The following is a 15,322-nucleotide window of genomic DNA, read 5'->3' on the forward strand; positions in this document are numbered from 1 at the left end:
GAGCAGAAATCAGTGCCTGCTCTTCTCCTCCCCCTCATGAGGAAGCCGTAGGCCATTATGAGGCCTCTCCTCAGCCTCCTCTTCTCCATGCTGAACCAACCAGGGGACCTCTATGGCACTCAAAATTGAACACAGTACTTGAGCTGAGGCCATACTAGTGAAGTGCAGAGAGGAGCAGTCACTTCCCTCAACTACTAGGCCAGTGCTATGCCCATGACTGGCCTTTCTGGCTACCAGGGCACACTGCCAGCTTACTTTCAATTTACTGTTGACCAGGCCCCCCAGATCGCTTTCAGTAGGGCTGTTCACCAGCATCTTATCCCGCAGCCTGTATGTATAACAAGGATTATCCCTTCCCAGGTGCAGAATCAGGCACTTGCTCTTGTTCAACTTCATGCAAATGGTGATTGCCCAACTCTCTATTTTGTCTAGATCTCCCTGCAAGGCCTCTCCATCCTTGTCATCAGCTCCTCCCAATTTCGTATTGTCAGCAAACTTGCTCATAACAGCTTCTAGCCCTACATCCATAAGATCATAGAATGGCTTAAGTTGGAGGGGCCCTTAAATATCATCTCATTCCAACACCCTTGACACCAAAGTAATTTATGAAAATGTAAATTCTTCATAAAACTCATATGTATATATATATTTGTTTTGCATATAAGTCTTTTATTTAAGGGTTTTGGAACTAAACAGTAATATTTTTTTTCTACCTGCTCTGCATCTGTTTAAGAAACTTGAAATTTTCAGTCCTCCATATGTATTCAAAAAGACAAAAATAACCCTCCGGAGAGACTGTTAGGATCCAAATTAAAAGCCTAATTGGTGCCTATCTTTCACAGCTAATTATTTCTTCAAGCTGTGTCACTACAAGATAACCATAATTAGATCTTAGACGTAAGATATTAAAATTTAGTGTGAAAACTACTCCAACCATTACTGCTTATCTAATATGAAAACATCAGTCTTTCCAAATAAAAACAACTTGGTAAGTTTAAGAGAAAACAAAATTTTCTTTATTATCTATACCTAGCATCTAGAACACGCAACTACCAAACTGGTTTTAAGTATCTCACAATTTGACTCCAGTTTAAATTCATTCATGGTGGATAATCACCTGATTTAGTGTGTGCACAATTATGTCTTCTCGCTCAAAAACCTTATTGATCCTTCTCAGTAGTGTTTTAACATAGCAATCCAAAACAACGCCTACTTTTTTTACATGGTTCTCCATTTCATAAGTCTCCATCTCAGTCTTATTCTATATGAAATGAGATATCCAGAAACAGCTAATAGAATTCAGAAAATTCTCAGTTATGAAATATGAACTTCTTCATGTTTTGGAAGCATTAGAACCCTGAGAACACTCTTCTAGTTTTGCTAGAAAACTTACCTAGTTTTACTCCAACTAGATAATTTTGTAATCACAACTAATTCTACTTGTAAGTTCTAAGCAATCCGTATTTAGTGCCTTTTTACTTCTACTTTATTTCATTGTCAAGACTGAGATAAATAGTATTTTCCTCAGCTGTCATTCATTTTCCAATCAAAACAGTAGGAATGTTTAACTTGTTTCATGTGGGAAAAAAAAAAAAGAATTAATCCAGCATTTCTTTGACAGAATTTAGATAAAATTTAACAACAATATAATCAGTGCTAAAACGTTAGCTAGACACAGGTCAAGATATATTTCTCCTTTCTCTTCCTGGCATTGTTTTTGTTTGTTTGTTTTTCCCCAGATATTGTAACCACTTTATTTAACAATAATGACATTATTTATAGTATTTTAGGAGAAAGGGCAATAACATCATCACGAATTACTGCATACCAAAGTTTCATGGAACTATTTAGGTGCATCAGGCTGCAATTCAGTATTCTTCTCTGCCTTAGCAAATAAATTAATATACCTGTGTATTATATTTTACGCTGTTTCTCCTACTGTTACTTCACAGTTGTTGAGACTAATTAAGAAAAGTTAAAGTATGGAATATTAGCAGATGTGTAGTTTCCAACTGCTGTTTCACTCTACTTTCCAGGGTTAGCTTTTGTCATTAACTTTTTACAATCCTTTTCACATCGTCTCTGTATCTGTGAACTCTTAAAGTGAGGAACTTAACAGTGTGACAAAGGCAGATGAAGCAAAAGCTGTTTAATATCTTCTATTTATGAGTAGAGTCCACCAATCAAATTTTAGCCATCGACTGAAGAACCTAAAAACGGGAGAACTGTCTTCCTTAACACTTTACTAAAAGAGAAAATAAGACACGTTAGAAAAGTTCTTCAATTCAAATCAGGCACCTAAATTATCCTGTGGGGATCTGTCTCTCTTTGCTCATTTTCAAGGGTGTACATAGTCTTTGAGGACATAGAGAAGAAGTGTAATATAGAAAAATAAAGCAGGATAGTATTATTTCAGGCATTAGTCAATAGGTCCACTAATTCTAATCCTTTCAAAGATCTCCAGGGATCTTCAACAGGAATCTGAACAAGCTCCTGGGTGACCTGCTTCACTGGGGTAGGGTATTTGGATGAGATGACTTCCAGAGTTCTTTTGCAGCTTCAGCCATTCACTGAATTAGTTAATCAATATTGGAGCAGGTTAAGGCAGTCAAGGGCTGCAAAAAGCCAGTAGGTATCAGAGAGTTTACCAAGAAGCAGCAATCGTATATAAAATTTGTTTTCCATAACTGAAGGATGCGTGCAATAGACCTTTTCTCTTATGGTTTAATCTTCTTTATTCCTCACATCTTCTTCTGTAGATACTAATTTATTTTCTGGGCCTTTGTGTGCTCTCAGAGAAGTCAGCAGATGGTGAAATTAAGTTCAACAGCAAAGAGGCATTACTTCTGTCAGGTAAAGTGAGAAAACCTTTCCTCTTTCAGTTTGTTGGCTTTTACTTATGTGATACATACGGTATAACAGTTTTTTTACTGATTCTCTCTCTCCTTCTCACTCCTGTCTTCTGTCTTCTTTTTTCCATACTTTTTCTAACTATCTCATTATCATCATATGATGCTTCCTAATAGTGCTGTAATGCTGTATTAGTCATTACATTAGTCTATCCACATTTGATTTGTTGGCTTTCAAGGCTAGCAAAACATTTTCCCCTAGTAGTAAATTAGAACATTGAGAATCCTAGTAACTACAGACTATGACTCTGTAGTGATGTATTTTCTAGTATATGCAGCATATTCTGAGTCTTTGGAGCTTCTTGGTGCTCTGGCTTAAGAAAGCAAAAACAAACAAACAAAAAAATCCAACATGCAAAAAATCAGAATCAAAACAACAAAAAAGTTTGCATGCATTTAGAATTACTGTTACGTGGAGTGCATTAGCTGAAGTTTACAACAGTTTGTTGTTGTGAAACAAAAAATTCTTAGTGGAGATTTACTTTTTTTGCACTAAGTACAACAGCAGAATTATATAATCAGAAGTATTCCCAATGAAACTCAGATGAACTCTGGCTGCTTTCTTTCCTCATGCACATTTTTTACTTGTTCAGCATGGTTCAGAAAGGAGGAAAAAAAATCAATTTACAGAAGTATTTGCACTGTCCTTGGACCAAGCCAATGTCTGTATATTGGGCATATTATCTGAGTCACCAGTGAAATACTCTAGAAAAATATAAATGTAAGTTATAAATAGTATTCTGTGGATGGGCCAGAAGCCATAAGATGATCTAGAAAATGTGAGGAGTGTGCCTGGACCATTCAAGCACAGCAGTGCTTGAGAAAGATCCTTATGCAAACTTAAGGTTTTAATGGCATTTTTCAGATTATTTTTTTTAAAGGTACAGCGTAACTCAGGAAGAAATCTGTTACTCACTGAACTTCATCAAAACGTTTAAGTACAAAAAAGAAATCAATTTATTTTTAAAATGTCCTTTTCTAAACATACTTAAAGAAATTAGGTGAAAAAATACATTCTGTGGACATAGTTCCTCTTGCTTCAATGTTAAGAATAATCAAAACAGAAAAATAAGAATCGCAGAATTATCTGAGCAATCCTACACTGGTAGTAGTTCAGATGCAGCTGGTTTGGAAAACGCAATGCAATTTAAACTCCTGGTCAGCTTGGATTCTAGTGCCACCTGCTGAAATAACAGCCAATACACAATTTAAATTCATCTACAGCATTAGAAAGCAGCGCATGAAGAAAGATCACAAAGAAGATGAATTGCTTGAGTAATCTAAATGCACATCCAGAGTGCCATACATAAAACCAAGTAAACTGAGAACCTTCTCTTGAATGATGTCAACCTGTTCTGAAGGGCAATAGTCATCCAGACTTGATCTGTAACAAAGATTTGAAAAAAGAATGAGAAGTTTGCATTCAAACAAATGATTATTTAAAGCACTGGTAGAAAAAAATGGAAAACCTGAAAAAATTCAATTGCTGCTAGTTAAAATAGGAAAACTAAAATAGATAGAAAAACTAAAAGAAAAATCTGCACAATTCCTGGTTTATAACACTTACCACTAACAAATACTGCTAACAAAAGGCTGAGCTAAAATTTCCAGTCTCAGATCTATCAAGACTTACATACATTTTTCTTTATTTCCTAATTTATTTCCTGAATTTTCCAACTCTGTGGTTGGAGCAGGAAAAACAGCCTTTATTATTTTAAGTATTAACCACACTACTGTTCTTGATAAGAATTATTTCAAGTCAGATACTGGCATTGCTGCCTGTATTTTAGGGCATACTTAGTGTTCTTCAAGTGAGTAAGTTGCAATAACTTGTCCGTAGATACACGGTGGTCTTCAAATTAAATTCTCTCGGGACAGGACTTCTGGCCCTGGCCTCAAACTCTGTTTTGTCCTCTAAAATAATTCCCTTGCAGTCCCAGAAGCACAAATTTTACTCTATGTAAAACACTATTAGATTTTTCTACAATATAAATATCTTTCAGACTATCAGATGAAAACTTGTCCCAATTCCATCCGAAATTTCACTAGAAGCAGAAATCTTAGTTGAAGTGTAGTTAATTCTAGATCAAGAGTGGGAAAGGCATAATATTTTAGCCCATGCAGGCTCTATCTTAACAGAAGCAGTGAAGATAATATGAACCACAGTGACAGCTATCCTCTGCACCACACAAGGCTATACAAAGGCTTTATATAGCCTATAATGAAGGTTAAATCATCATGTTTTCACTACTGTTGACATCTGTGCTGGACACTCTAAAGCCCAGTAAGACTGGATATCAGCACAGAACCTTCCCTCAGCATTATAGGTACTGTCACTGTCTAATGATTCATGCTTCCAAATGACAATTTTTACTATGCTAAGATTTTCTCTTTGAGAATTTCTTTTGAAGATAAGTCAACCGATGCCATAGTCATAGAATCATTTAGTTTTGCAAGCACAATCTGATTTTTTTTTGAGTAAAAAAGAACCTACAGTCTTACCGAGCAACTGTCACAAGTGTGGGCTTAGGTATGTTTTTCAGCAGAATCTTCATGGACTGTAAGAGGCCTTCAATCTCCTCTTTGGTGCTAACATGGTGGGGAAGTTCAACATAATCACAGGTCAGACCAGCCTGATGGACCTACAGACAAATTAAACAGATTTTCATTTCCGTTGACAAATTAGTAATATAGCTTATCTGTGTAATAAATCCCTAAACTACTCCAGCCCAACAGGTAACTTTCACATCTTCAGGCAGGAAACTTTTCTTCAGTTAGTAGTTAAAAATAAAATAAACAGATACTGGTGAAGTGAAACCTTCAATAAGCAATAACATTAAAAACAACAACAACAAAAAAAAAACAAACAAAAACTTAAAATGTTTGAGTCAAGAAGCAAACCTAAAATTAAGCATGTCCTTTTCCCTGCTTGATGAAGCTATACTTTTGAAATTAATTACTCTCTATTCCTTTACCCAATGACCTACCATTTCATAGTCTGGGCTCTCCATTCTGCTTTTCAAACTCTGTACTAGTTGAACAAGTGGTTTCAATCTGGAGTTAAAAACACAACCAAAACTTATGTTAGCAGTTGGAAACATACATGTGCAAATTAAAAAAAATAATGTAGAAGTTAACATGTTGCTCCTCTGTCATCTTGCACCTGAGAAAAACGGAGTACCAGTATCATGCGCTGTTTCAACAGATCTTCCCCAAGAAACCCCTATATTCTTATCTATGCCACACACAACTTCTTTGCCTTACTTTTAGGGCAACGTAGAGAAAAGCTACTGCAACTCAAAAGTAGTGTACTATAGTAAGAAACGTTCCTGGTCATTGTTACATGGGTCTGGTAATAACTGATGTATGATTCTGTTTGCACTGCTGACTCTGCAAAGAAAATCCAGTAGGTTAAGTCTGGAAGCCTCTTTGCAGCACTACTTCTGCAGCAGGTCAGGAATGAGAGCCTCATCTTCTGTGCTCCAGAAAGGCTCCCAGGGAAGGAGAGGTGGCACGAAAAAATCTCACTGGCACTGGTAAGTGGTTTCTTTTACTGCAGTAGAGAGCTGAATCTTAGAAAGGGAAGGAAGGTAGTAAGAGTGAGTTCCACAGAAAAATCAAAACCTACCCCTACTACTATGGAAAAGGTAAAGGTCTTTCAGGAGAGCTGACTGTTCTAGTAGTTTTAGCAGGAAAGAATCAACAAGAGGCTTATTTATTTGAAATGTTGTAATCTCAACTTACTTAAGCTGACCAGGAAGGGTTCCAATATGATGGTAATAAGGAAGAACACTTTACTGCTAACTGTGTCATCAGTTCAGGAAGATTCTTCTCCAAAGGCTACAGGAATAAACCAACGACGGGAGTGTTTAAGCCATTTAGAGATCTCCTACCCAGGATATGAAGCCCACTTCTGTAAGGTCTCTTCGTCATCACTGTCACAAAAATCTGCAAATGCTGCTTCTAGATCTTCTAGCTGATGGACACGGTTTTCAACACAATCCAGCAAATCTTCCTTTAAATATGCATGTAAAAAACAAAAGAGGTAAGAATGATTCTCCTAGCTAAATCATGGCTTACGCTACCAGTCAAGCTTTTAAATGGTTCACCTCGTTTAAAATGGGAAAACAACTAGTTCTTTGCTACAGGGCATCTCTCTTCAAGATGATCTGAATGACTGCCTACAGAAATTAATAAGGTACCTTCTGAAACAACAACAACAACACAAAACACCACTTCTTTGTGCTCTGACTTTCCTATAAAAGACCACGTCTATGTTTAAGCAGAATACGTTAAGGAGAACAAAAAAGCTATATGATTAATTCCTGGATTTTTTTGTATGGCACTGAAATGCTGCCATATTTGATTAATTTATTATGAACATGCAGGTACTCAGATGAATGCAAGCTTTACACTCTTGTAATGAAATGAGATCTTCATATTTCAGGTTTAAAAAAAAATTACTAAATCAAATAAATAAAAAAAAATAATAATAAAGTTATAGCTGAGGTTTTAAAGTTCTTTCAGGCCTGAAAGAATTTGGGATTAATTTAAAATGGTTGTTACAGCTCTGATCCAGCAAAAGTTTAGGCACTGTTTTCAAACACTCTGAGCACATGAAGAGGTTGTCTTCATTAAGTAGGGTTACATACATGCATGCATACTGCTGTGCATGTAAATATTGCAGGATACACAGCATACCAAGCTAAAAGCAATGCTATTTGGTATAACAGATGCTCAGTGCAGTAGTATATGAAGAAAAATTATTAAAAAGCACATTGGTATAAATATAACAACTAAGAACATAGTTGTTCTCACTTTAGAAGCTGCTTCTTTTTGCCAGTGATATCAACTTCATGTTAAATTTAAAGAAAAGCTAAGGGTGTTAACCATTCCTGAAGCACACCTTATGATCCTGGGCTATGAGTAAGACATCCTTCTATGCTGCACCAGTAATCAACCTTAAAGAGCCAATCCCTACAGTACTTAAAACAAAAACCCCAAACAGTATTTTCTTTGATTATAATAGTATGACAGAAATATAGATCTAATTGTACAACTAAATAAATAAATAAAATGCCAACTAGGCATTTAGCACAACTCTGTCTATAAAGGAAGAGCAACCTGGGCAAGGAAAGGGAGACCCAGAAAGGGAGGGGGGAGCACAACACCAAAAAACTCTGTTGAACCTTGCAAAGAAACACAGCAAATGATATGCTATGTTTTCATTTCTATCTTGTCAATTACCATTTGTTTGCAAGAATTTTTACATTTGTGTTAAATATTATTAAATATTATTATATATAATAATAATAATAATTATATATTATAATATTATTATTAAATAGCTTAGTTAAAGACTACTTCATTAAGCATCTTTCATAGATTCCTTCTTTATGCTAAGTCATTTTTACTGTGTAAATCAAAAGAATAATTCCCTTATGTATCTCACAAGAAATACTATACCTCTGTTGCATTTCTGTGAGGTTTCTTGAACTTGTACAACTCCTGTAAGAGCTCATATTCTGTCTTTGAAAAAGGAAAAAAAAATATTAATTTCTTCAAGTGGAAATCCAAAACTTCAGAGCACTGCACCTTTGAAAAACAGAACAAACTTGAACATGATAATTTCTCTACTCCAATACTGCAGATAAACAAATCTTATTATTCATTTAACAGCACTGAAAAGACGAACAGAAGACTTTCTCAAGAGGAAAGAAAGGGCAAACTAAGAGGTCATTGAATTTTACAGAAACATAAAGCATCTCTAGCAAAATATTCTGGATTTTTTTTTCACGTGTGTAAAGAGAACAGTCTTCTGAATTCACAAGCCATATTTGCTTTTTAGTTTTTCCTTGAATTCTTATATTCCAAGTGTGAACTTGAGCAACATGCTCTGATAGAATGATTGCATTTTACAATAGAGGGAACAGAGTTAAGAAATACTAATGGCAAATGAAATTCTTATCAGTAAAGGTACACTTGGAGTTCTGTACAAGCCCACTTCCAAAAGTGGTTCCTAGAACTGAGAACTGAGCACAGTACAAGAAAATAAAAACCACCTCCCAAATAAACAAATCAACCAACAAGAATCTTTCATGGCTTTATGCAGAATGATTTGTAAGGCCTCAGAGGGTTCTTATGTGGCAAGATCCCTATGGTGCTTCTGCTTTACTTTATGCTTCCTTCGTGATTCTAAATTCTAAATGATTAGTGTTGCTGATAGTCTGATGGTACCATGAGTAAAGACTCAATGTCAGAAGCTAACAGAGATGAGGATCGCTGTATTTATTTCTACATAGTGAACAAGGAAGTGGTGTCGTATTCTAAATGAAACTCAGAGAAGTCAGATGTTCTCTAGCATAGGCTGAGATTAAAGTACCATTAAAGAGAAGCTTAGCCACCACAAACAGTTGTGATATTGCAGAAGAATTTGTAAATTGTAAATCTTTAAAAAAGAATTTACATTTAGTGCTACATGCAATTTTCAAGGCAGATTAGCTAGTTCCTAAAAATCATGTTCACATCAAGAAAGCTTCCTAACTGCTCAGCAACTCTGAGAATCTACATATTTATAACACTGTACAAGAGAGGTATCTTTTGTGTGCAGTCAAGTTATAAACTGAACATAAGGCATAGTCTTGAGCTCAGAGTCACGGCACCAGAGATAAAAGCTGCTTGTTCATTAGCCCAGTCAAAGGAAATTATTTACAGTCTCTCATTGAGAGGAGTTAGCACTCTTTGAATAATCAACACCGTGATATCCTTTGGACAGTCAGTCTCTGATACCATTGTGGTCTTCTAAAAGCATGTTATGGGGTAGGGTGGAGAGTACAATCTCTCACCTCTCCCCAATTATCCTGTTGCAGGTATTTGGAACATTATCTGTAGAAAACCAAGCACGGCTTTTATGTTCTACACAACACACAGAGGTATGCCGTGTATCTCTAAGCTTGAATGTGCACTGAACATCCATTTCAAATGTAAGGACCTAGTCCTGCTAGGTTGCTTTGCTTTGGAGTATATGTTCCCTTATACTGTCTCCCTCTCAAATATTAGTATGATTCATTAGTTATGACCAGCTGATCCACTAATTTTTCTTAGAAGAGAGTTTCTCCATAGACATCAAGTGCTAGAAGGATGAGTACTCTTTTATGAATGGTAAGGGAAGTCTCCATTGTCATACTTACCTTTGTGTACATTTCTTTAAATGGATTCTTAACTGAAAAAAAATCTAAGTCAATGTCTAAAACAAATGCATCCCCATTCTGAAGAACTTGGCAGATATCTTTAGCAACCTCCATTACTGGACATTCATTGTTTCTTAGGGAGCTTGAAGCTGAGCATTCTGGCAACATTTTCGCCCTGTTCAGGGCACCAGCATGTTGTACTTCCTTGTCCTTCACACTTGAGAAGTTGTTATCGTGGTCACCAGGAGCCACTGATGAAGAGGTAGCAGCAGTGTTTGCTGTGTCATCTGTATTTAGCTTCAGTCTCTTAGCGGATGCTACTTTGTCATTTTTTTCCTGGCTGTTTGATGCTTCGGTAGGATTAATGAGAACGACATGTAAATTTAAAGGCTTTGGATTTTCTAGCTGATCAGCGGGGACATAAAGACCATCACTTAAAAAGTAATGATCTGTACCTGTAACCCTACAATAGACAATAACTCACAGTTAATACACATCTTTGTAAAAAGCTTTGCAAATAAGTCACCAAAAGAAAAATGAATTAATGTTTGGTAGGTAGCAAAAGCAATAAAACTGTGTATACAAAATTATTTACTTTAATCTGCAAGTGTTTAAGTGGGATTTTTTTCTACCTCTTCAATGCTAAATCAATATATTAAAATTTATTCTGGAATTTTGATAGTAGTCCTGTAAGATTTTTAGTGGGTAAGAAAGATTTATGTTATGTGCTATTAAGATTAACATGCCAATGAATTGTATCTTACATCAAGAATTTGACAAGATACAATCAATTTTATGGGATAATAATGCAAAGCACTGGATATTTTGCCTTCCATCACTTTTTTCTTTGTGAGGAAATCGTTATGGTTGCATTTCAGAAGTGCTCTGGAACCCACGGATGTCAATAAAACATGGATTAATACACAGCATTTAACTGCTTTTTACCCTGAAATATGAATCCTTATTCTAAGTGTGAGGAGAGCAGGTAACAAGGATGAATAGCTACATATCCATGGAATCCATTTAATTTAAAAACAGAAACAACAACAAAAACAACCCAAAATCTAGGTTTCACTTATAGCAAAAAAATAATACTATTTTTAAGCCATATTTCAACACATTAAGCCTTAAGTGCAATAAACTCACAGAATCACAGAATGGCCAGAGTTGGAAGGGACCTCAAGAATCATGAATCTCCAACTGCCCTGCCACATGTACCCTCCCCATTTAATACTAGACCAGGCTGCCCAGGGCCCCACCCAATCTGGCCTTGAACACCTCCAGGGATGGGGCATCCACAACCTCTCTGGGCAGACTATTACAGCACCTCATCATTCCCTCTGTAAAGAATTTCCCCCTGACACCCAACCTAAATCTTCCCTCCCTCAACTTAAAACCATTTCCTTTTGTCCTGCCATCATCTACCCTTTCAAAGAGTTGACTTCCCTCCTGTTTGTAGGCTTCCTTTAGGTACTGAAGGCTGCAATGAGGTCACTCCGCAGCCTTCTTTTCTCCACGCTGAACAAGCCCAGCTCCCTCAGCCTGTCTTCATAGGGGAGGTGCTCCAGTTCCCTGATCATCTTCATGGCCCTCCTCTGGACACTCTCCAACAGCTCCCTGTCTTTCTTGTCCTGGGGGCTCCAGACCTGGACACAGTACTCCAGATGGGGCCGCACAAGAGCAGAGTAGAGGGGAACAATCACCTCCCTGTCCCTGCTGGTTACCCCTCTTCTAATGGAGCCCAGGATACCATTTGCTTTCCGAGCTGCAAGAGCACACTACTGGCTCATATTAAGCTTTTCATCCATCAAGACCCCCAGGTCCTTCTCTGCAGGGCTACTCTCAAGGACCACTCCTTCCACTCTGTATAGATGCCTGAGATTCTTCTGGCCCAAGTGCAAAACCTTCAATTCAGATTAAAGAAATAACACTGAGAGGAAATGTGAACTTCTATGCACTTCTGTTAAGGCCCCTATCAATTACAGGGTATCACCATCCATCAGCCACATTCAAATAATTTCAGAAATGGCAGAAACCTGAAGTTCAGTTCCCCAGTGTTGGCATCCTGAGGAGTCTAAGGCAACCCAGAGGAAAAGCCTACAGGAATCTCATTACATTCAACTAAGATAAAGAAAAGGTCTTGCATTTAGGACAGAATAACATCATGCAGCAGTACCAGTTTGGCACAGACCAGCAGGATGCTACAAAAGAGGAATGGTCAATCAAAGTATAAAGCAAAGTGAGCGCAACCAATCCATATACTCCTACAGTGATAAAGATTAATTGCAAAATTTCACTGTACTAGCAAACCCATAACCAAAAGAGAGATTTCACCTTGTATTTAGCACTACTGAGGTCTCATTGGTCATATTCCGCCAAGGTCTGGACCCCCAGAACATGTGAGATGTCAACAAACTGAGAGGATCTAACAGAGAATGGCTAAGGAAGTTAGAGGGCTGGATGGAAGCCGAGCAAGTGGGCTTGTTTCATTTTGATAAGGGACATTTGAGGAGGATCTAAGTGTTTTTCTGGTACCCCAATCCTCTAAGAAACTACTTTTTTTCTAAGATTTTCATTTTATCAAAGATAATTAATTGAAAACTTGGCTGAATGCAATGAAGTGTGAATAACTTGAATTACCTTTTTTTTTTTTTAAAAAAAAGAGACTAAGGCACAACTTAAACTGTACCTCTTAAAACAAACAGTCAATGACACCCCAAAACATTAACAAATACAAATTGAATTTTCATTGAGAAAAGAAAATGTATCACTATATTTATTCAAGAATACAAAATACACGGCACGTAGCTGTTATGTTACCAGCACTGGATAGCAAACAATTTACCTGATTGTAGTTGTTGATATGTCTTTCCCAACTAAGAAATTGTGTTTTCCCTCTGAGATCTGCTGAGCCCATGGTGGGTGAAGCCATACCACTTGAGAAATATGGCCAGCATAAACAGCAGGCATAATCCAGTTCTCAATACTTAGCTCACTGTAACGATGAGAGAAAGACTGGCAATAACACTTACTTTACCAGCAAGTAAAACATTGTCAAGAACAGTACAAACACCCCCATGCAAATCATCTGAATTTAACATTCTGTGTACAGGTCATATCACCAAAGAAAAGAGAAAGGACTGAAATCTTGATTTGTAAGAACCAAAAATGTATATAATAAAATTTTAAAAATAATAATCAATAGGATTATAAAGTGCAGTCAGCTTCACTCTTAGTATGGTTCTTTATTAACTACATGGACTTCTTGTCTTTCTCTCTGAATATGCCTGACAGAGTAGAAGTGCAAGGTGCATCATGAACTCCATTCCACATAATTGACCCCAAGGGATTATCTTATTGTACATTGCTCTAAATAGACTTCAAATATAACCTCAGTAGTGAATGTGACCCAATCAGCACCTACAGAATAGCATCTGTTCTTACCATCCTATTTCTTCATGTATATGATGCAGTCCACAAGGCTTCTCATTCATCCAGCAAAGAAAACTAAATATGTACCATGGGCAGGGTGACACAATTGCTAACATATTGATTATCTCTTCTCACTGTTGTGTACCAGTGTAAAAGAGGAACAATCAATATTTATTTTAAAACAGGAAATAATAGACAAAAAACAGATCACCCATGTTGCCTACCTAAGAAGATAGGGATAAAAATTAGTCTTAATTATCATACTCAACTTCACAGATGCACCAGGTCAGCATCAGAAACGTTATTTTAATCTCAGTCAATTTGTCACCATTAAGAGAGAAAAGCTGTTCTAAAACCTGCAGCTCACTGAAAAGCATCCATTTGGAGTGCTGTCCTGTCATTCAGAGGAACTGCCCAGTCTGATAATGTGAACTAAAAGTAAATTCATAAGTCTTAAATTTTCTTAATATGCAACATAAACATTTAACCACATTCATAAAAGAAACATAATTTCTTCTTCTATCCAAAGCTATGAAATTTTGAACAGAAAATAAAGAAAATACAACCTGAGGCTGATTTATATGTCTGTTGCTCGTATTTCATACGCAGTTGTATCAGTATTCATCATAAAGCAAGCATAGCAAGAAGTAGACAATGTATCCTGATGCTGCACAAGAGACTTACTTAAAAAGCGCTTCTTTGTCAAACACAGTATCTGCAGGCATATTCACAGGGATAAGGAGGTCTGGGTGGGAATCAAGGTGAACAAAGCTGATGTTACTGGCAGGCAGATGCTTTGAACCAATTGCACGATAGATGAAAGGCAGCACCTAAAAGAGCACATATTTGCACTATAATCAATGAGACAAGTATAAGAGCAAAAACACTAGTCCCACTCACGCTCCCTTAGAATTTGGGTTATATCTTGAAAGAGAAAGGAGACAGCAAACAATACAGAGAGGCAGAAATTTTAGTTCACGAGGCACAATCATTGAGCCCTGGAGCTCTACACATGTGAAGCTGTCAGAAGATTACGCTTCTACTTCCTTTCCTTCTTTATAAGGCACTGTGTTTGCAGCAACTCTTCTCACTAATCATCCAGCTCCATGACTAGAAGCTTGCTGCTGTTGGGTTTTATCCCAGAATCATAGAATGGGTTGGGTTGGAAGAGACCTCAGAGACGTCCCAGCCACAAGCCTGTGCTGTGATCAGGGCTGCCACCACCAGCTCAGCTGCTCTGGGCCCCATCCAACCTGGCCTTGAGCACCTGCAGGGATGGGGCAACACAGCTTCTCTGGGCAGCTGTGCCAGCACCTCACTGCTCTATGAGAGAAGAAAATTGAAAAACAAATAATTTAACCCATCCACCTTCAAAGAAGGGGTTTAACTCCTGATGCCCACATGACTTGACTTGGACGTGCTTTTCCCACCGCCCAACCTCATCCTCTGCTGGAGGTCTCCACTCAAGAGCTGCAGCCAGTGGAGCTTCCTTCTGTTCAAGGGCAACGACTATTCCGGCCGCCAGAACAAAGCCAGAAACGGGGTGCGTAAGTTAAAGACACGTTATCTCCACGTGAAAACAGAACGCGAGCTGACTGCACCACCGCCACCTCCCCCCGCAAGCCCGGCGCTCCGCCTGATGCCGCCACTCACGTCCTGGTGGTCCTCCACCACCCACACCGGCAGCGCCGGGTACGCCCTCAGCCCCTCGCCGCGGGGCCAGGGCCCGCAGGCAGCCGCTGCGCCACTCATGCCTGGCGGGGCGGTGCTTCCTGCGGCATTGTGCCCGCC

General features: G+C 37.8%; 1 protein-coding gene across 2 annotated transcripts; it reads right to left on the reverse strand.

The window, feature by feature from the left end:
- Nucleotides 1-989: 989 nt before the first annotated feature.
- C3H5orf22 (chromosome 3 C5orf22 homolog) lies at nt 990-15,319 on the reverse strand. 2 transcript variants are annotated; one of them, XM_010708443.3, is made up of 9 exons: nt 15,185-15,319; nt 14,216-14,361; nt 12,945-13,094; nt 10,100-10,562; nt 8,376-8,438; nt 6,803-6,924; nt 5,897-5,963; nt 5,412-5,551; nt 990-4,293 (listed from the first exon to the last, which is right to left on the reverse strand). In XM_010708443.3, the coding sequence occupies exons 1-9, from the start codon at nt 15,281-15,283 to the stop codon at nt 4,161-4,163; spliced, it is 1,383 nt and encodes a 460-aa protein (XP_010706745.1). In that variant the 5' UTR covers nt 15,284-15,319; the 3' UTR covers nt 990-4,160. The 2 variants fall into 2 exon arrangements, with proteins under 2 accessions (XP_010706745.1, XP_019469344.1); XM_019613799.2 differs by lacking the exon at nt 15,185-15,319 and adding an exon at nt 13,544-13,665 and having other exon boundaries at nt 14,216-14,286.
- Between the last annotated feature and the right edge of the window lie 3 nt (nt 15,320-15,322).

Source organism: Meleagris gallopavo, chromosome 3, assembly GCF_000146605.3.
Source record: "Meleagris gallopavo isolate NT-WF06-2002-E0010 breed Aviagen turkey brand Nicholas breeding stock chromosome 3, Turkey_5.1, whole genome shotgun sequence".
Lineage (NCBI taxonomy): Eukaryota > Metazoa > Chordata > Aves > Galliformes > Phasianidae > Meleagris > Meleagris gallopavo.

What these genes read in the sequence shown, in the direction of transcription:
- C3H5orf22 (XM_010708443.3), bottom strand. Translation starts at nt 15,283, where the DNA reads ATGAGTGGCGCAGCGGCTGCCTGCGGGCCCTGGCCCCGCGGCGAGGGG. An exon ending in ATATCAACAACTACAATCAG is followed by an intron (nt 10,563 to 12,944) that starts GTAAATTGTTTG and finishes TGTCTATTGTAG; the next exon opens with GGTTACAGGTACAGATCATT. An exon ending in ACACTTGTGACAGTTGCTCG is followed by an intron (nt 4,294 to 5,411) that starts GTAAGACTGTAG and finishes TCTTTGTTACAG; the next exon opens with ATCAAGTCTGGATGACTATT.